Consider the following 23,038-nt stretch of genomic DNA (forward strand, 5'->3'; position numbering starts at 1 on the left):
ACAGGTATATTCAGACAGACAGTATGAGAAAAATTATGTGTTGTTTGAACATTAAAGCATGTATACGTGTTCTAGTAGAAACCCAAAATACAAGTATGAACCTGAAAATGAGCATGATATGGTCCTTTAAATCTAATTTTAGGAATGTTATAGTATAAAGAGACACCACCATCTGAGTAAAAAAAAAGTCACTATGTGAACTGGCCACTATGGGGACTAACATCATTACACACGAATACAATTGGGCTCATTGGATCCACAAGAGTCTCAGCTCTCCAGTCATACCCAATTTAAATGTAAATCCAATTTTATTGTCACATTGTACATAGCACAGCACAGCAGACAGTGAAATTTTGCTACTGCATTTTACCCACCCTAGTATATTAGGAGCAGTGGGCAGCTACTATACAGCGTGCGGTGAGCAGTTTTAGGGGGTCAGTACCTTGCTCAAGGGCACCTCGGCAGTGCCCAGGAGGCGAACTGGCACCTCTCCAGCTACCAGTCCACACTCCGTACTCCGGTTCCCAAGCCAAGCCCCCACGGACTGAGCTACCGAGTCAAGACTGTTTAGGAACCCCAGTATGCAGAAATATTCAAATACACCATTTTAGACTAGGCGAAAATAACACATTTATACTGCATGCATAAACTGCATCGTTTTTGCCCAAAACTGCATGTGATTATCAAAAAGTGGGCATGTTTGTAAAGGCGAGACTCGTGGGTACCCATAGAACCCATTTTCATTCACATATCTTGAGGTCAGAGGTCAAGGGACCCCTTTGAAAATGGACATACCAGTTTTTCCTTGCCAAATATTTTGCATACCTTTTCAGCGTTATTCATTCTCTAGGTTTTCTAGTTTAATATTATGCCAATACCTTCACTCTAGCTTTAAAACTGAGGCCGCTTCCACCTCAGAAAGACAGAATAGTAGATGGGTCCGCCGGCGGGCCGTCAGACTAAATCAATGCAGTGTTTTGGAGAATCGATACAGTATCGCAAAACATGATCTCATACTCATGTGTATCGATATTTTCTTACACCCCTAGGGTTAAATATTAAAAAAATTCTGATTCATCAAATATTGAAATCACTGATCCTCCTTCAACGCAGGTACATTTGAAGTTTAGGTGTAATAAATCTCACTGACCATGTTCTCCACACGCAGTTCGTACGGCATGGGGTTGTAGACCATGAGCTGCACTTCACAAACATCTCCTTGAACCCACTGGAAGTCTGGTAAAAGAAAAAAAGAGACAGGAATACATTAAAATAAGATGTCAGTGATATTAAAACCCATTTGTAATTAATGAGCTGAGGAAAATACACCATTAGGGCTACATTGATATTACAGACCAAAGGCAACAGTCAGTGATAGATGTACATTTCTTTTAAGAAAGTCTAATAAAATGACAATTTTCCTGATTAGTTTTTAATTCATTTATAACCAAACTGAATCACTGAATGCTCACCCAGTACATATTATGCTTCAGTTAACCTGCACCCAGCTTCTTCAGAGCAATTATTTGACATTTTGAGATATACGTTTATTTGCTTTCTTGCCACTATTTAAATGTGAAGATCAAAATCACTCTCATATCTGTCCATTCAATATAAAGCTACAGCCAGTTAGCTTAGCTTAACATAAAGACTGGAAGCAGGGCAGAACATCTAATTTCCCATTCCATTTGTTTCATTCATACACAACCCAAAATGTAAAATGTAAAATGTGTAGTTTTACAGGCTCCAGCTTCATGTTTAGCGTACAGACAAGAGAAATAACAGCAGTATTGATATTGCACCGATACCAATATTGATATCGGATATCGGTCCGTTATAGACAATAGACCGATCTGGTATCGGATACCATTATTTTAATAAATAACAATTCAATACATTAATATCTATGTATTTATTTTTTACATTTTGTTATACAAAGTGAAGAAAGCAATGTTTAAGTCAACCCTGATGTTTCCTTACACATAAAAGAATGATCCCGGTCACTTCCACACAGTGAGGCAGACAGCTTATTAATTAAACACTGGGATCAGTACTTGGTGTCTGCCAAAACTCAGGTATCGTTATCGGTATCGAGAATGAAAAAGTCGGCTCGGTGCATCACTAGATTTTTCTCATGGAACTCTCAGCAAGAAAGAAAAAAGCGATTACGGGTAAAAAAAAAAAATGTCCAACTGGAAACGGGGTAAAGAGCTGGTCTGGCTCTGTCCAAAAGTAACGATCTGCTAACTAGAACCTTTAAAGCTGTGTAATGAACACGTTTTATCTCCTTTGTTTGATTCATAAAAAAAACTACATGCAGAGGGTTATGTGGCAGACTATTTCTTTTTTTATAATTATTTTTCGGGGCATTTCATGACAGATTTGAACCAGTGATTCTTAATTCCTAAACCATGGGGGCGTCCCATACTAGACTATTTCTTGGCCCAGAGCAGTAACTTCCTGGAGTCTTGCCGTCACTGTGAGGTTGTCCGACAACCAGCTGAGACTCCAGGAAGTAACCACCCCCTGCCAAGAAATAGTCTGGCACATAACTACACATATTAGAGCCGCAACCTGTCGTTTTTACACTTTGTACAGATTGGACAGTGCCACAGCGGTTTATGATACTACGGGGGGAAGGACTTTACTACTCTGTAAAGTTATCACCACGACAATCTTTTTTTTTTTTTTTAGCAGTCTTGCTGGAATGTGCGTTTGCGTGTATTTGATGAGCCAACATCAGGATGACGTTGCATTACACTCTGGCAAAAGTTGAGCCAGGTTCAACTTTTCTTTTCTGGAGCTCTCTGCATTGGCAACCCCACTGCGTCAACAAAGTGGCCTCATTGAATTGATTAATTTTTTGTCACGCATGGCTAATAATGCTCTCGGGGCAGAACGAGAGCAAATCTCCTGCAGCCAGGTTCCAAAGCATGTAAAAAGCCATCTGAGAAGAGTGGAAGCAGCATATTAATGCCCATGGTTTTGTAATAATATGTTCCGTAATCACATATGGGTGTAATGTGCAGGTGTACGCATACTCTGAGCCATGTAGTGTATATGCATTTAATATACTGAAACACATTAAACTGAATTGCTGGAGCCGTTAAGGGCATGATAGGACCTTTTCATTGGGTCACTGTTAGTTCAGAGAATGACATTTATTGAGCTGTTGTTGTGATGAGCCAACAGTAGGGGATAATGAGAGCAAATTATGTTAGGACCTAATTAAATGGACTCCAGAGAAATGTGAAAGGTAGAGTAGCATTGTATTACGGGTGCTGTATTCAAGCAGATTTTATAAGGTCCAAACAGCCTTAGAGGGAAACTTTTAGAAAAAGCTTAGTCTTACTTTTGAAAAAAAAAAAAAATATGAAGAGATTACAGCTCTGCACTCCAGTATCAATCATTCCTGAATGAGATGTTGAAAGGGTCCGTTAGATTGAAAAGCTACTTTAGTCCCACTGTAGCCATACCCATCTCCATTTTGAAATGTAACATTTTCTATAGTCCATTTGGAGAGTCCGTCGCTGTAAATATACTTGCAAAAGAGGGCCTGAAAATCCTACCTCAGACCCTGGCAGGAAAGGGGGATTTCTGGAAGGCAAACTCCAGCCATGCACCTTGGGAAATTAAGTCAGTCAAAAGAAAGATATCTATGATAAGAATGTCTGAAAAGCCCCACACAACCTCAGGTCTGGCTCACGGGCATGCTCGCATAGCCCAGCCAATTAAGTGTGAAATACACCTCAAGAAATAGAAAAACAAAGTGGATTGCAGCGATCTTATTGGTGTTGCCTCAGTCTTAACTCCTCAAGTGCCCATTGAGATTCTGCAACAGATCTCCAAAGCCTTCAGCTGTTCGAAACCTCATTGTACAAAGCAATAATGAATGTTTTGAGCCAACGTATGGGCTGCATGGTTGTTTAAACACTGTTTGGTTCCTTAAAAGGGCAAATTATTTCATCAAACTGTCTCTCGTGTGCTGTGAAAATCATCTTTTATTGACCAGAGACAGAACTGAAGATGTTTACTCGTGTTACTGCAACCTACGGAGAAATGTTCTGTTAAACTATCAGCAACATTGCATACTGAATAATAAATACACACTACGCCTGGGCATTGGAGCAAAAGTCATGCATGTGAAATGAAGCGGACCCGGAGCAGAAGGGAATGCATTCATACATGACTAAAGCCGAGCTTTCGAGCTCGTTTGAAATTACGAGTCATTAGCGCCTCAGACGAAGACACGTTTCTGGAGGACATTTAGTGAATACTGTAAATCGAAGAATTTAAATAGCTCATACAAAAAAAATGCATAAATGCTGTATCTGTGTAGTGAGAGATTATGAATGTATTCTTGACTTTAGAAAAAGTTTGATAATGCAAGTTATCACTGTGACAATCATTTTATCAATCGGGACGTAAACTATAGAAATACAACACTCACATTACAAAGTAATCTACCAAACATGTGGGCCTTGCCGGGTGAATTGCATTGAGTTGGAGCAAAAGTTGAGCCAGATTAGGGGTTGCAACTGGTCTGGACATGTCTGGAAATTTTCCAAGGGAAGTTAAGCTTGAGAAATTTAGGAGAAAAAAATAAATAAAATCAATATATTATATATATATAATCTCAATATAAACATCGTATAGTCAGCTTATTTTGGGAGGAAAATACACATAAAAATACTGAGTCTCGTGGTATGTTTTGGTTAAAAGTATGTCTAGGGTCAGTAAACTTTCCAAGTGAAGTTAAGCTCTGGAATTTTGGAAGGACAAAAAAAAAGTATTTCAATTATTTTTAAATATAAACATTAACTTATATGGGGGGAGGATACACATAAAATCAGAGTCTGACATGGAGAGAGTCCATGGAGAGGATATGGAGGCCGGAGAAGAAGTCTTTTTTTCATAGTGAATGTTTTTTGTTGTTGTTCAATGAAAGTTTAATACAATGTTATACGAGTCAACTCATTCAATTAAAGTTCAACTCAACTAAATTGTTGATTTTTTTCATTTCTTTTCAAAGAGTTTACATTTATGTGTGCTTAGGATATGGTAAAAGGTTTGTTTCTATGTGCATATGACATGGTAAATAAAGCCTGAACAAATAACCCCTATATTTCCATTTTAATCCTGTTATTTCTCATAAATTCATGTTAATTCCCACGGAAAGTTTCCACCTTGCAACAAGGCAAGTTTGCCACACAACCTGCGGCTGTGTTTTCAAATGCAGAGCTATTGTCAGTCTGAATGTGGACTAAGACTACGTTGCAGCAAACTAAAGTGGCGAGCTATTTTTTCCCTGACCCTTCTTGCTTACCATGGCTGTAATATAAGAGCTGGACACCAAGATACCAGACGCCGACATGGCACCCAATCATCTGATTTCAAATTACGAGCACGTAAACCCAAAAAGTTTTCTTGCTTCCTTGTTTGCTTCCACATTATGCCGCCCACTGGACATGCCCATTAGTATTTCCTGCCTGCTCAGTTTCGCTTGGCTCATAAAACTTTTAGGCTCTGGGAAAGTTTTTTGCAAATTAAAAATCATAATGATTTAAAAACTCATAATACAGAGAGTAATAATTTATCTTGTTTTCCTGTTGACTCTGTTTAATAGAGGTCTCTTTGATAATGGTGTGTGGGGAAAAGGATTTTTCAGAGTGGTCGAAGAATAAGACATTGATTCATCTTTTTGCCTTTATTCTGGTTTTCAGCAAGTGTGACACGCCCTGCTGGTCTGAGGTCAGGTGACTTGGCCAGTCAGACCATTACACTGTTTGACCCTCAAAGCTCTGTACGTCCGGGATCACTGCCCTGCTGTGTTATTCTTGAAATTGGGGGACAATGTCTAAAAAGGCCAACGGGTCCTACACTGCTCATTTACTGTGGATGTGAACACCCCCAAGAAAGCCTGAAGTCAGCACTTTCACCTCATAGTTATTGTTTTATTTCTAATTCAATGTGACACAATAGAAAATGTGTCGCTGTCCAAACACTCAGTGACCGCACTGCGTGCCTGCTCCCCCATCCGGGGGACTAGACGAAGCAAAGTTCACCTCCCTGTATGCCCATATACCACTGTAATAAATAGCCCACATCAGAGGGAATGGATAGCTGTAGACTACACAGTTCTTAAGGCTGAGTCTCAGAGCAATTACAGGGAGAACAATCTCCCATTAGAGGAGCCCTTCTTTTATGGCTGAACATCAACCTGATTCATAGCATGTGATTTAAAGAGCGTGAAACACACACACACATATATATATATATATATATACATATATATATATTCTCAGTGTCCACGCACTTTAATTGTCAGAGAATTGCAATGAGTATGAGACTTTGGTTGCCCATCAGTAACATGAACGAGTGGGAAGTGATGGTTTACTCTGAAGCTGTAAAAGTTTACAGCTGTGGCACGAATCAGAGCATAATTACGTCCTCAAGAATATCCCTATAATGTGCATTCCACTGATGACGAGGCGAGTACATACTAGTCTTTTTCAGGTTGGAACTTCCAAGCGGTGTTAGGACATTAACTAGAATTACCGCCTCACGGTTGTATGCCTCCGCCAACCGGTCAAGTTGGCTGAGGATGGGTTGATGGAATGAGTTTACATCCATGTCTGTCCAAAATGTCATCAATTCATCAATTTGTCCTGTTAGACATTTGTGTGAAATAGACATAATTAGCATATAAATTATTGAGGTATGGCCAAAAAAAATGTTTTGTGAGGTCACAGTGACCTTTGACCACCAAAATCTAATCAGTTCATCCTTTATCACAAACATGGGAGGGACTTGAGGTCACAGTGACCTAGACCTTTGACCACCAAAATATAATCAGTTCTTCCTTGAGATTAAGTGGATGTTTGTGCCAAATTTGAAGAAATTCCTTCAAGGTGTTCCTGAGATATCGCGTTCACGAAAAATGGGACGGACGTGAGGTCACGGTGACCTTTGACCACCAAATTTTAATCAGCTCATCCTTGAGTCCAAGTGGACATTTGTGCCAAATTTGAAGAAATTCCCTCACGGCGTTCCTGAGATATCATGTTCACAAGATATCATGTTCACGTACAGACGGACAACCTGAAAACATAATGCCTTCGTCTCCGGCGCAGAGGCATAAAAAAGGCTGATATCATAAAGCATGTAAAGCAAATGTCTGTGAAAGCAGAAATAACACTGAGTTCTGTATGGGAGGACATGCCTATCTGTGAAAAATGTGTGATGAATGCATGTTCACAGTTAACCCATCATTCAAACACTTGATTTCTACAGTTCCTGCGTGCTGGGAGACGCCTCGAAGGAGTTAAGAGAGAATGTTAACTTCATTAGCCGGCAGCTAGCTCTCCAGAGGCAGACGGACTATAAGAGGCAAAGGCATGTTTGAATTAATCTCCAAAGCCTCACCAACACCATACTGCAACTGCACCGGAGGAATATCTGACTATCAACATCTAAATCCTGATCAAAGAAACGAGCAGCTCAAGGGTCATTTACATGTTTGTACATTTTGATTGATCTAACAGTTAAACAGAACAGACAGACTGTAGAAATATTCAGGTTTTTCCCGTGGTCTATGTTTCAGCAGCTATTCCAAGAAAAAAAATAATTGGGGAACACTGAAACCGATGCTAGAGCAGCACTGGAGTTCTGATTACATAAAGTTCTCATATAAAAGCCAGTATTCAAATAAGTCCCAAGTAATAGCTAGGGGCATGGCCAGCCGGTCACGTGGTTAATTCAACATAATGCACATTTCCACAGCACTAATCTATTAGCACAACAACAGACTCCTGTCATACTCACTACACTTCTGTTCTGTGTGTTTCTTTTTTTACATAAATGCTATTTTATTGATTTATGCAGACTGATGAAATATGTGCAATGGATAATATGATGACAGGTAAAGATGGAGAACATTTTTGACCAGGATAAAACGGTAAATTAGGAATAAAATGCAAGGGCTCTTTCAGAATTTGCAGTTTCCCGAATAGAGCAAATATGGGTGGTTGGTGTGCTCAGATATAATGCAGATTTTTACTTTAATTACCTCCGTCAAGGCCAAAGGCCTAGTAAGGAGGTTCTGTTTTCACCAGCGTTGGTTTGTTGGTTTGTTGGTTTGTCCGTTTGGACGATAACTCCAAAAGTCCAAGATGGATTTGAATTACATTTTTCGGAGGGGTGGGGTGTGGCACAATAAACAATCCATTATATTTTAGTGGCGATCCAGATCATGATCCGGCATCGGGAATTTTTTTAATAACTCCACTCAGCCTGTGCATCAACACCACAGGCCACCACAGGGGGGCAGCGACGTACATGAAACCTGCCTTGGTGAAGGTCTGCGCTCTCTGAGTGCACCTCTAGTTTTTGTATGAGTTAGACTGGGCACTGATTTCATAACTATACTTTGATAAAAAAAAGATGAAGATGTAAAGTTCTGCTTCAAAGAGCCAGAAATGGACCTCAAAGAGCTTCAAAGTGCCGAGAGATGAAGGGGGCAGTGCAAGATGTCCCTGACTCAGCACTGGCAACATGTTGCTGTTGATGTCGACAACCTGAACTCAATCTCACATACACACCAGCCAATGCACAACCACTCACTCTCTCACCGCTACTCAAAGACAGTATAATGCTAAATTGCACTTTGTTTGATGATTTTTCATCTGGGATTGCATAAAACACTGAAATGGATTCGGTCCAGACACAAACAAGCTGTAGTTTTTCATACAGCAGAGTTCTAGTCAGGACAGCGGTGACTCACTCCAACCCTGCTTTGAGCCTGTTGCTGCTGCTTACATACTAAGTGATGAATCAACTGTGAATCAACAAAAAAAGGCCAATTACTACTACAGGTTTGTAAACACCCTCGAATTAAAGCTGAAAGTCAGCATTGAAACCTCAGTCACTGTCAGGATACATCTTTAATCGACAAACCCAAATGTTGGGTGCTTGTATGTGTGTGTGAGAGTTTACATTACAGTAGGTCGAGATGTGCGTGGACACAACAGAAATGATGTCGGGCTTACCGATCTTCTTACAACGCTCCTCTCCTCTGTTGTGCATGATGATTGGCGAGTAGATGAAGGGGCTGGCGGTGGACATATTCTGACTCAGCAGGCCTTTCACTTTGTGAGGACGCAGACTGACGGGCAGATTGAGGAGCTTCACTGATCTAGTTTGGGCATCGCAGGGAAAAAGGCCCAACAATGACATAAGTAAGTCTCAATTCCCACATGCATAAAAGGCACATTTCACATTTAAAAAATCCTCATATCACCCTCATGTCAAGAGAAAAAAAAGAGATGTTTTGTTGTGTACTTTGCATATTAACTTCGTTGGAGCATCTTTAGAGTTACAACAGTGTAATCCAAGTGTTTATGATGAATGTTTGTGATTATTATAGTGCATTTATAATAGCATTCTCTGTTGTTAAAAGGTTACAGAAGAACAGGCACTTGAACAAAGTGTGTGCTCCTCAATTTCAGTGGACCAGGAGCTATTAATTCATTCACAGGTAGTGTACATTGTCGATGTAATCTCGTAAATAAAGAGTCCCGCACAGAACCCCTCAGTTCTGTGGGAAAGTTACTGTTGCTCATTAATACGTCAAAGTCTTTATGGTCTTTATGGTTAGGCAATAACGACTTCTACGATTAAAGGTTCGAAGGCACAATGAGAAGTTGAGAGAAAGTTATAATTCTTTTAACTGCTTCGTTGGCAGTGCCTGGTTTCTCTTGGTCCGTTTCCAGCTCTCCAGACCTTCTGCTTCCGCAGTAACCTGCAAACTGCAGTGTGTGTAAAATAACTTATATTTACCTAATTATTTTCACACTTAACAAGCTCTGAACTCTGTAAAGAACTCTGGTGGGACTACCTTTCTTCTTGTAAACTTCATTTTGAAGTAGGAGAGAAGTTTTATTCAGAAATTACAAAAATGTATTCGCAACACAGGGTTTCACTGTGGAACAACTCGCAATGCCCGTGTGTGACTAATGTAAAAATAACTTATCTGACAGGAAAGTCCACTTCAAAGCAAGACAAATAAGACCCCAGAGACAACAGCTTTTAGTTATTTAAGCGCTGTAGAGGCATGAAATTAGCATCCTCAACTTTCCAACAACGTTTTTAATGCGTTTTATTAAAAAACACATCAATGAGCCAGACTGGGTGACAAGTTCCTTCATTAAGACTGTGGTTTATTTTGAGTGGATCACACATTCACCATCCTGCTGCTGTGTAAAAACTCAATAAAGCATCAAATTCACATCTAAAAACAGTCCCCAACAAACTATACTATAGTTTATATGATAGACTAGATGCCATTTAGTCCTGTTTGAATAAAGTTTACCAAAAACTACAGTAGTTTTAAGAAAATATTTAGTCTTTTTTTTTTTTTTATAAAAGTGTATAATTATGACCCATTTTTTAAGATTTATGTTACGAATGCCACATACAGGAATTACAGTATTTTAATATTATTGAGGGACCAACATTGTTTGTTTTGCTCTTTTAATGGGATTTGTAGACAAAATTAAACTACATATGAAATAATTCAAACATTTGAATGTTTTCAACTATTTCAAATAAGAACAATTCCAAATGTACCAAAGATGACATTTTTAAATGAACCCTCCCTGAAAGATTAGTGGAAAGCCTGATTTCAAACTAATTGACATTAAAGGCCCCGACACACCGTCAGTGAGCGTCCGTCGACTTAGTTTTTGCGGTGTGTCTCGCACCGTCGGCTCTAGTCTGCCCGTGTCGGAGGTATTTTGGCCGATTCAGCATGTTGAATCGGCGGCTCAGCCGTCGGTGAGAGAAATCACTCTGATTGGCTGTTCAGCTTAAACGAATCAGTGCACGAGAAGAGAAATGGACGTGAGGAAAGCAAGCCAACGAGTAAAGTCAAGAAGAAAAACACAAAAGGCTCTTCTCATTTTTCATAACAACGGCTTGTATATCCGCCGTCTTCGGTCTTCGGTCTTCTGGTTTCCCTTTTTGAATGACGAATACAGACTACCGCCACCTGCTGGTGTGGAGAGTTATTTCCTCTCACACAGGTGTAGAGCGTACGAGTTAACTGGCCGCCGGCTGTAGTCTTTGCTGTTCTTTGATGTTGGCTTGGTGTGTCTGGACCTTAACTACTGCCAAAACCTTTATGTGTCAATGGTATAATTACTCAAAATGTATGATTTGGATGATATTTTACCAAGTTAAAAATTGAGTCAACATGTGACACGATACATGAAAGTAACAACCAGTCACACTCCTGTCTTACCGGACAATGGGGAGCTTTGTAAAAGGCACCGGAGGGAGCTTCAGGCCATCAGGAAGCGTAATGACCTCCATTCCACCCGGACACTTGGAGGTGTAGTTCTCCAGACTCTGGGTCACCTCTTTCTTCTCTATAAATGTAGGAGCATTTAACAGTAGGGAAATCAATGAGCACATGGTAAAAGTACATAAAGCAGTCTATATATACACACACAACTATCGAAAGATCAGACAGCTACAATTATGACATAACACAATTCCCTTTTAAAGTTCCCCACACCCAGATAACCCGAGTACCGTCTCCCCTGTAGAGAGTTCATCTTTGTGTGAGATATAAATTAATCGGACATTAATGACCTGTGAGGTGTCTCTCTCTCAGCAATAACAGCCCCAGCCTTCAAGTAAAATTGGAAGTTTTATTGTACCATCAAAACCTTTTGAGGGAACATTACTGCTCACCCAGCCAAAGAATTTGCTTTGGCTCTGCAAGTTTCAAGAGTGTCGATCGAGGAGGAAGGGGGAAGGACATTCAGAAAGGTCGCAAAGATTTCATACAGATCTATAACCCTTCATGGGAGTACCTCGTGAAGTCTTATGATGGCAAGTGTTTTTGTATTAATGTGATGTTTGTGTTTCTCCACTGCATTGTACATTCAATAAAAACACTGGAATATAGATTATATCCTTATTGCATAATCCAAATCCAAACTGCCTAAGATATATAATGTCTATATGAGAGGAGACGTTTGATTTAAACAGCTAAAAGTTTGAGTCTAAGGGTTTTCATGTCTCAAGGCAACAGTAAAAGCGTTTCAAGAAAACTGTCCACGTGAAATATGTGTACAAACTACAACCTTGTAAATACAGACTGGGAGCCAGAGACCCAGCACCAGTAAATCAGAGTGAAGTACAGTTAGAGGAGTATGGTTTGAGTGAAGGAGTGGCGAGAAGGAAAAGGGAAGCGTAGAAGGAATAAAATAGAAAGGAATGAATGGGGGATGGCTCAGTTGTACTCCTGGCTCAAAGCTTTCATGGTTAACAGCATGTTCCGTCTATTTTTTTCTTGTTTGCCATGTCTGAAGCTGCCTTCACATGATGAGTAATTTGCTCTTTGCTCCCCTCAAGGCTGGGCACAGAGCCTCGCAGAGGCAAAGCGCAGGTATAATGACACTGAAAAGTCCTCAAGGAAAGCTATTCAATGTTTCAAGGCAACAGCAACAGTTGTATCCGTTATCTCATGGGTTGCGCTTTGAAAGGTCAGCGGCAACTGGAGATGCACAAATCGATCGGCAGCCGATCAAAACCACTCGGTTTTCAACTGATCGGCCATGATCGTCACATTTACACACGTGTGCCGTCGCCGTATGACAGTTTTACATCGGCACGCACAGACTGTAATGTCAAAGTCACACACACACAACTTGTCGTCGGTGTGGAAGTTCTTCAGCATGAGTGAAGGAGACAAAAGATTGAAATTTGTCACAACTGCAATGTAAGCCGAGGAGGAACAACTTTTAAAACATTTGGAACAACTATCTTAATCAGACACATATTACATCACTTATTCATTCCCATGATGCTGCTCAGAGTAATCACAGTGACCAACTCGTCTGCCGACAGCACCGCGCTAACGGCTAACGTTAACTGAGGTTATATTGAGTTACATTATGGTGCGTTCAAGGTCTACTCAAAAATAAAAAAATGAGCATTGAGCTAAAGGTAAATTATAACGCCATCATGATGTGTTCAAATGTCATCTTGTAAAAATGTAGTTTTTGGCGAGAAACTTGAATAAATACAAGAAGGAGATGTTTTCACAGCAATATAAAATAGATATTAGAGAGGGAATTATGACCTGTTTAACCTCCTAACACGATAATTAAAACTACTAATGCCAATATTTATATAAAAATACAATCATTTATTTCCTAATCTTTTGAATTGTGTCTTTTTTTTTTTTACAAATAACCACTATAGATGACAATAATAAAGTAAAAGGATAACATACAGAATTTTATTTTATTTTAATTCATACGGTTTACATTAACTTTGGGATGGCTGAAATTACTTTTTGGAACAGTTCTGGGGCGGTGGTGAAAAAAGTTAGCCTGGATCCTTGCTGTCAATTATAGCTCTTAGAAAGAAAATCGGAATTGTCAAAAATCGAAATCAGCCACGTCAAGATTAGGGCTTCCTCCTAGTCAGGCGGCTCCCCCCATAGGAAAACAATGGCACAGCCAGTGCAGCAGAGCGATTTTACCGCTGATCACGTGTGGGCGGTTTAAGCGCTCACAGCAGCCGTCTGTTCAGGGGCCACTCCGGGACAGAAAGCTGAGCTGCTGTTTAAATGTTGATTCTGTTCACATAAAATGTTTTGCCAAGAATAGAATACAGTAATAACCCAATATGACTTTATCTTATAGGCTTAGGCCATTCAGCATGTTGAATTAGTGGTGGAGGCAGTCTGTGACAGAGCACTATCTGACCACCCGTACAATGCCATCTCTTTTATATTTGACCGCGACATCTGCAGCGGCCAACAAAGCCAGAGCACCATTGAAATGGATTCACAGCGGTATAGAAATGGTAGGGTAGTTTGTCTTTTGTCAATACTTTTAGGATTACTAATAGTGAGTACTGACTTGTTATTTCCCCTTACACAGACGTTATATGCATGTCAGCGGTAAGCTGGGCATTGGCTATGGTGTTTCTGGTGTGTTCTATTGCGATTTTCATCAAAAGCAAAACATTTGTTTAGTTGTAATTTAACTAACTAGAAGAAAAACTACTTTTTTGACCTGCTTTTCACCGAGCTCCCTGCCCAGACAAACACAACAAAGCGTGTTATTAGCCTGACAGCTGGAACACACTGTCCAGATAAGCAAAGAAACCATTTTTACACTTAATGAAAAGAGGGGAGAGAAGGTGCAACACTTCACATGAAAAAGTTTGCCCTGAATCCCATCCTCTGAAAACTGAGCTTACATCACCTTGTTGTATGACAGAAGGGTGGGGAGCGAGACACTTTTGAAATTTGCCCCAATGAAATCAGCCTCCTTCTAACAAGTTTGTTCTTCTTTCACAGCAACCACTTTATGAAAGCTGCACTTTGCTTGACGTGACCTAGCATTCACTTCACAATAAACAATTATCGTACCATACAAATTAATGTGACAGTAATGAGAGGGCTCAGGTATTCTGACAGCATCTTTTGTACGTAGTCATATTAATGCCTCACAATTTGTCAGGATGGATCTAACATAATTCGTAAAGCAGCAGCAGGTGTCAACTGAGTTCATACGGAAACTGTTTCGCAAACTTAAGCTCCATCGAATTAAACTTTTTCTGTAACTTTATGATCTTCTGCAACAAAAACAAATCCTTCTCCAAGGATGAAGATGAAATATTCATAAATGTAACGGGAATTGGAATACCCCAGAAAATGTCTTTAGGGATTATTGTAGATGAAAGATTAAATTGGATACCACATATTGAACATGTGTGCATGAGGTCCATGAAGAGGCTTGGTATATGGAGATAAGTTTCTTCTCATTTAAAGGTTCTCTATACGGAATTCAGAGCATATCTATTGCCTCCCCACGGCTCTCAACATAGCGACAGCTAACAGTGCTACAGTACAATGCTGACGGAGCTAACAGTGTTTAACTGAAGGGGAAACGGAGGGCGGGTAATACACTTCCACAAAGACGCCGTTGACGACATTATCAGCTGTAACAGCTGTATGAGCGCGGGGCAGAGCAGCGGTCGACAGTGGAGCACGCTCACATGCACTAAAAAGGCCTGAATATGTAAACAAAGCTAGAGTGAAGATACTGGTATCATATGAAAGTAGAAAAAAACCTAAGGAATCCATTGGTACCAACCGTGCCAAACTAGCTTGTCGCAAAGGAGGCTAAATAATGCTTCAAACTTGCGCTTCATTTTGGAGAAGTGACCCAAAGGGGTCCCTTGACCTCTGACCTCAAGATATATGAAATGAAAATGGGTTCTATGGGTACCCACGAGTCTCCCCTTTACAGACATGCCCACTTTATGATAATCACATGCAGTTTGAGGTAAGTCATAGTCAAGTCAGCACACTGACACACTGACAGCTGTTTAGCATATTTCTTTATGCTAAATGCAGTACCTGTGAGGGTTTCTGGACAGATCCATCTGCACCTCTATTCAGAAAATATGTATTGCTGTCTATAGATAAGGTAAATGTTTTTCAAACATGCTTGTTTGTATGAAAATTCATGAATAGAAGGCAAGATCTCCCAGAGACATTTCATATTTTATTTTTTTTTTATCTTCAGACATTCACTCATACTAAACTGGGCAAAAAAATTATTTCCATTCGCCTTATTGTCGCGCATCAAGACGTACATTCTTTATCAAATTTAGAGGTCCACAGTTATGGAATTCACCGAGTAGGACACCGTTATCTTCTTTGCCAGCTTTTAGGAACAGTTAAAGAAATTTCTCATTTCATCTTGAACCTCATGGCAAGATGCTTCTGTTGGTTGTACATATTCATTCTAGGTTTGTTTTGTGTTTTCTTTCTTTCTTTTACAACTGTTAATGCTTGCTTGTGTATATAGATACTTTGTGCTATGTATTCTTTGTTCCTTTGTTGTTTGCTTTGTTTCGTCTTTGATGAGTAATAATGTCATTATTTATTTGTTTAAATAGGGGAAGACTCTGAATAAGCCTTTCAGACTTCCTTCATCTCCTGCGCTGTAATTACTGTTTTTTCCTATTGTATGTATTTTTTTATTTTCATTATTGTGCAAATAAATAAACTGAGCTAAAAGTAATGTCAAATGAGGTGGTGCGACGGACAATCTGTGAAGGGCAAACAATGTATTGATTCATTTTTAGATGATGTGAAATAACCACAGTCATTCAGATATGCTGTGATGTACAAACTGTTATGATTTCCTCCCTCCCTGCCTTATTTCTTCCTTGATGTGTCTCCTCTCTGTTTCCCCAAAATGAGGCATTGTAGCTCAAGTTTTACTGCTCTAGATAACAACTCACACTCTTGTTTCAGCTGGGTTCACAGTTTTACAGCTCTGTCTGAGTGTGAGTGCCACTGAGTGCAGCCAACTTTATCAGTTGGGTCTGGGTCTGGTTTTACCCAACAGTTGCTAAAGCTGAATGAAAGACATTAAAACTGCGTTTCCACCGGCCCGGGAATCACGCCACACCATTAACACGCGTCCTCACAGCAGGGGATGGTCCTGCTTGAAAGCGAGGCCAACCGCAGCGAACCAGTGACAGTCTCCTTCCCTTCAAACAAGCGGTGTCTTGCACCAAAATGATTGGCTCAACAGGTGTATCCGCACAGTAAAAGTCTCCACTGGCAAAGCAGAGTTGTGTTTTTACAGCAGCTGTAGTTAGGCAATGTATTTTTTACCAAGTTGGTATAACTTTTTTAGTGGTGCTATTCTACAACAACACAAAATATGGACATCTAGGTCGGCTTGGAAAGGCTCAGGCGAGGGTGGCTCGCAGCCGCAGCTTTAGAGCGCTCCCCGCCCGGACCTGGCCGCATCGTGGACAAAGGGCTCGCTGCGCCCTCTCTCCCCGCCGGTGAGGGACGGGGCCACCTGCTCCCGTTGCGACTGTCGACCGGGGCAGACTGTCAGCACACTCAGTGCGCCCCAACCGCATCGGAGCCGTTTTGTGAGTACGAGTACATGAGCACAGTATCGGACCCGATACTGGTATCGGTGCATCCCTCGAAATTGTCATAATTAGTATACGAATTCTTGAGTTGTGGCCAAAAAGGTGTTTTTAGAGGTCACTCTGACCTTGAAAGTCGACCACCAAAATCGAATCAGTTCATCCTTTAGTCCACGTGGACGTTTCCGCCAAATTTGAAGAAAATTCGCTCAAGGCATTCCCGCGATATCAAAAGAATGGAACGGAAGTAAGGTCACAGTGACCTTGACCTTTGACCACCAAAATCTAATCAGTTCATCCTCGATTCCAAATGGATGTTTGTGCCAAATTTGATGAAATACCCTCCAGGTGTTCTTGAGAGATCACGTTCACGGATATGGACCAGACGGACGTACATACGGACGCATAAAAAAGAGACAAATCGCACAAACAAGTACAAAGTTCAAGATGAATTTGTCTGATAGAATTATTTTTTTTATTTTCAATAGATATCAAGATAATATCGTTCCTACTAGTTTACTAAAACTAACAAAACATATAACAGCATATATAAATTGAAAAATATTCCGAATAAGTTTCCACTTATATCATGGTTATTAGGATAGTATGGGAGTTGTAGTCCAGTGGCATGTATGCTTTCAAGTACCAGTATTTATTTAACAAAATATCCTTAAAACAGTTCACATCCAAAACCACCTCACACTAAAAAATTCTGGTTGCATTATAATGGTTCTTCATTACAATTCTATCAAAATGATAATATAGAGCTGCGTGATGCTGAGGGAACAATATATTCAATGGTTATGTATGAAAATGATGACTAGATGACTAAATTAAACTACAGGTTGCAGACCTCTGAATATCCAATCAGGCCCTTTGTATTAGGGACTGAAGTTGGGAAATGTTATCGAAACCTACAACGCATGGTGGAAAGCGTGGATTCAATTTATGAAGCTACTGAGGCAAATCAAGTGACTGATATACCTGCTCTTAAAGCAGATCAACATGTGCACTGAAAGGAGCTCAACAGCATTTCTATGCATATCTTTATGCAATGTGTCTCTGTGTGAACGGACCCCAAAAGAAGCTGAGAAACTCAGCTGCTGTATTGCTTGGAGGGCACAGCAACAATGGCATAGTATATCGTCAATAAGTTACAAATTACATCTTGCTTTAATTGACATGATAAACAGGAAGCTACGTACGTCAAGCGGACAGATAAATCGGGCATAATAAACTGGCCATTTTATGTTTGGTAGAAAATGGTAAACAAGAAGCTGATGTCAGACTGAATGATGGCGCGGTAACCAAATGGCAAATCAGGCAATAACTGAAATTTTATGAGCAGGTCCTGAAGTGACACCGCTATCATTCTCCTGAAATCTTTTCACAATTTGATGAAAAGGGAAAAAGCTCAGCAGTACAGTTAAGGGCCCCCCAGCGATTTCTATATTTGCTCTGCTTGGAGGCTTATCGTTCTTAGACACTACTGCGAAAGAGGTGAGTCTAGAGCTTCAAATACCTTTAATGACAGCGCAGACAACGGGAACATTTTCAAAGGGAGATTTATCAAATTATATTGGGAAATGAAAACTACTGACAGACCACACACAGACATATCAACAGTTTTATGAATCATTTAGATGTTTCTGACTGGTTTCAAGGAAAAAGCCAGCAGCAAAAAAAAAATAATAATGACACTTGTAGACTAGAAAACTGAGCAACTGAAAGAGTGACATTAATCCTTCTGGTATGAAAATTCGCTTTTAAAAAATAAGAAATATCAAACATATCCATCTCTATTTTTGTGAGTTTACAAAACATGTAAACACTGCGGCGACATGTTGACTCAAGAACACTCTTTAATGCTTAATTTGGCATTGTATGTGTCTACAAGAGTGAGAGAACAGGTATTGCAAAATCAGGTGCTGCAATTTGATGAAATATGTAATGGCAACAATTCCAATAAAGACAAATCTTAAAGGGGTATTCCAGATATTTGGTACTTTTATGCTTCCATAAAGCTAAAGGGCTCACAGGAGATCATAGCAGCAGAGGTCAGGATCTTTTAAGCCCCGTTTCCACCGCAGGAACTTTCCCCCGCAACTAAGAACCTTTTGAGGAACTCACTGAGTTTTGACCTCAGGGACCAGGGGTCTAAATTAAGTTCCGGGGACATTTTACGGGGCCTTTTTAGCCCCAAAAAGGCCCCGGTCGATTGGTGAATAGTACTTTGCCAAAGTACCGGAACTTTCAAGGTGGAGTTTGCAGGGATGACCTTCGATGATTGGTGAAACATACACACAGCGCCGCTGCTTAAACAGCTTCAACTGTACAGCTTCATTCATATACAAGGAAGTACACTACTCAATGACAACTGAATCAATTGAGGACCATTTTAGGACGAGGGGAGAACATGTTTCTTTGTTTGCCAACATTAAAAGTAAAGTTAGGCTTTACTGTCAGCTTCCCGACTCATTAACAAAAACTACAGAGAGAAAAAGACAAGAGAGATCGCGAGGGCGAGCAGTAACGTTAGAAGAGGGAGACAGCTCGGCGGTGCCGTAAATGAGAGAAAAAAAAACTTATTTTCTGATTTTTTCCGAGGCGGTTACGTTCTAAAGCACAAATAAATAACCATCAAACAATCAACAGATGATTCACTGCGGAGACAGACGCTCTTGTTCTTAGTTTTATTTTCCTTCTGTGCATTTCATTCATTACATCCAACGTGCATCAGTAAATACTATGCAGCAGTAAATGTCGTTTAAGCGTTTGGTTTTTTTTCAACTTGTTTTTACAGCGGATTAATCTGTCTAATCTTCACAGGTGTTTAGACCGCAGTGGAAAAGCAGACAACAATGGGCTGAAGGAACCTTTTAGTTCCTTGAAAAGGAGTTCCAGGGAATAAAATGTCTTCTGAACTTTTGGTGGAAACCAAGCATTAGTCCCTGAAATGGGTCAAAATGCTGGATCCTACACTTCCTATAATGCACCTTGATAACATAGTTTTGTTAGATTTAGACTGCCAGGTAAATGCCTATGTTTTTCAAACTCCATGCCGCCAGTTTATAATTGTTAAAATGTGTGATTCCCTGATGACATCACTGGGGTTATTTCCTCAGACTTGACAAAGCTCCTCCAGAGCCACAAGAGACATTACTTATTACGTGTTTTCACAGGCTGAGTGGCACTCCTAATGACATGGAAACTGAACTTGACGGGTGAGACCAGTGGAGTGCCACTTGAACATCATCTGTCATCTACAACTGCTTTCACGCTACATGAAAGAGCTCTCTTTCAGTGAAAGGAATCCCTACAGCCATATCAAGGCTGCAGGAGAGTCGATGTCTTCTTTCTGCTGCCGCACTTCATAATATATCCACATCAAACTGTTTGTTTAGTGAAGCTTAGCAGGGTTTTCTTTGCTCAAAATGAGGCGGAGGTGGTATCATCCAGGATTTTGTGAGACTGTCTTGGGTGGACCTCAGACCCTCTAGGGTGGTCTGGAGGCATGGTCCCCCGGAAGAACATTTTTTACATTTTAAAGTTAAAATGCATCAATCTGGTGCACTTTGAGAACAAAATTAAGAGGCTAGATCTACTAAAAGATCTTGTGCTCTTATAGACAATTTTGTGTCCAGCAGTGGTGGAATGTAACTAAGTACATTTAGGCTAGTACTGTATTTAAGTACAATTTTGAGGTACTTGTAATTTACTTATTTCCATTTTATGTAACTTAATAGCCCACTTCCACTCCACTGCATCTAAATCAACTAATAAACTAAGGTGTATTATTAAGTAGTATATCATTATTAAATATATGAAGTGGTTAAAAGTAGCTCCACCTTTACCAGCTGTGACATTAAAGTGATGAACACATTAATGCATCAATAATTATAATCCAATGATATAGGTCTATACCAAAATATATACGTATTATTATGAAATGGGACATTCTGCATGAGTATTTTTACTTTTGGTTCTTTAAGTAGACTATATTTTGATGCTAATACTTTTGTACTTTTACTTTAGTGACATTTTGAATGTCGAACTTTTACTCGTAACAGAGTATTTTTACGCTGTGGTACACGCTGTGAGTACTTCTTCCACCTCTGTGCTCTCGTAAACAAGTTAATCCTAAACACATTGGTTCTATAGATATGAATGGTGATGACTCGGCAAAAAAGTCACTTTTAAACCATGTTAAAAGAGACGGGCTCAGTGTTTCAAGACGGGTTGGTTACCGTCATCGCCGCAGACAGGGGCCCGTCCCCTCCGAGCAGGGTGAGAGGGCACAGCGAGCACCAGTCCACGGCCCTGTTTGCCACTTTCACCCCTGGGCCTCTCCGAACAAGAGCCGGTCACTGCGCAGTGTGCAAGCCGACATGGAGGACATGCACCCGGTGAGTGCCAGCCAGCCAGCCCACCCATTGAGAAGTGTCAACGTATTTTCGGTTCATTATAAAACTGTTAAGGCACACATGTAACATTAAAAGACGCAAGGAGCATCTTTCACAAACACCGACTGCCGTATAACAATGTATAACGTATACATTTATTTATTTATATAAATGTATAACAGTGTCTATCATTACCCAGGTAAAACAAGGGGATCAGAAATCCCTATCTCATGAAATGCGGGTTTATAAAAAAGTGACATCATCTGCACTTTGTATTGCAAGTCTGCAACCCCAAAACAACCATATCAATTTACTTCTTGGAGAAGTGAAGTGAGTCATTTTCGCCAAATGATGCAACAATTTCACTGGTCATTGCAACTGCACAGTGAGAAACATCACCTTTTTTTTTCTGAGCAGATAAGTGATGTTTGGTTTTAGGTTGTTTCTTACCTCAAGGGGATCACTAATTGGTGGTTAGGGACACTTTACCCAACATCAAATCACTGTAAATGATACACAGATGCATTTTCTGTGCCCGCTGGAGAAATTGAGAATAATGAGGTTGGGCCAATAGTACTTGCTCTCAAGTTTTCCTACATCCCCCAACTGTCTCCCAAATGTTGGGAGCTACAGAGCTGAAAAGCACTACGAACAGCAGCAGCTCCAAATCACCTGAGACACCCTCCAGTTACAATGCAATTATGACGCTCTTGTTAATCTGGCAGACAGACAGTTAAAAGGTAACAACAGGTCAAATAAAGGACATCAAGATAAGTGCATGTCCAAATCTAAACTTGTGATAAAACACAGGGATAGGGGCTGTTCACATGCCACGTCTAAAACGCGTGGAGAACGCCAGCTGTGCCGCTTTCATCCTTTTATTCAAGGTGCTTCGGAGGCTGCGCTACTGTCGCACCTGCCGTTACTAAGCAACCAAAACCTGCGTGCTGCGATGACGATGATAAAGTTGCGGTAATTTATCAGTAAAACTTCACTGACTTAACTAAACAAAGTCAAAACAAAGATAAATGGATTTCTAGCATCGTAAATCCCTCAAAGTAGCTCTACTGCTGGATTTCTCTGTGTCAATTTGGCTAACTATTATTATCTCGGAGCGCAGCCACCGCTCAGCACTTGTGGTTCGTCACGCGATGGCGTTGCTCAAGCTTCTGAGCGCGGCTGCCGCACGTCTATATTGACAACGGATTTTATTTTTATTTTTTTTATATGTTGTTTTCGTATATGCAATTTACAGTTCGTAATTACAATAGTTTATAAACCAATTTTTAAGTAGTTGAGCTTAGAGACGAACACAATAAGTACACTAGAGAAAACAACATCAGCATTCAAAATTAAATAAAAAAAAAAAAAATAGAATAAAATAAAAATAAAAAATTAATAATCATACAAAAGAGAAAAAAGTTATAATAATAATAAATTAAATAAACAAATAAATTAATAGAAAACAAAAAACAACAATGGATTTGAGCATGCAAAAGATGTGCATGTGTACGGCCCCATACAGTATGTAAACTCAATCATGACAAGCGGATAGTATGCATGCTCCGCAGGCTTGATCTTGTAGAATAAAGTGTCTTAAAATGCAACGCTCTGATTAACATTATGGAGGCATGCGAAGCCACGATTCA

General features: G+C 40.0%; 1 protein-coding gene across 3 annotated transcripts in view; it reads right to left on the reverse strand.

Moving 5' to 3' along the window:
- The window catches only part of trappc9 (trafficking protein particle complex subunit 9), a 243,960-nt gene that overhangs the window by 196,469 nt on the left and 24,453 nt on the right, over positions 1-23,038 (reverse strand). For all 3 annotated transcript variants that reach the window (XM_074614135.1, XM_074614133.1, XM_074614136.1), the window contains 3 exons: positions 11,300-11,426; positions 9,048-9,193; positions 1,151-1,236 (listed from right to left, as the gene is read on the reverse strand). In XM_074614135.1, coding sequence (XP_074470236.1) covers positions 1,151-1,236; positions 9,048-9,193; positions 11,300-11,426 — 359 coding nt within the window. The remainder of the gene's footprint in view (positions 1-1,150; positions 1,237-9,047; positions 9,194-11,299; positions 11,427-23,038) is intronic.

This window comes from Sebastes fasciatus, chromosome 17 (genome assembly GCF_043250625.1).
Source record: "Sebastes fasciatus isolate fSebFas1 chromosome 17, fSebFas1.pri, whole genome shotgun sequence".
Taxonomy (NCBI): Eukaryota; Metazoa; Chordata; class Actinopteri; order Perciformes; family Sebastidae; genus Sebastes; species Sebastes fasciatus.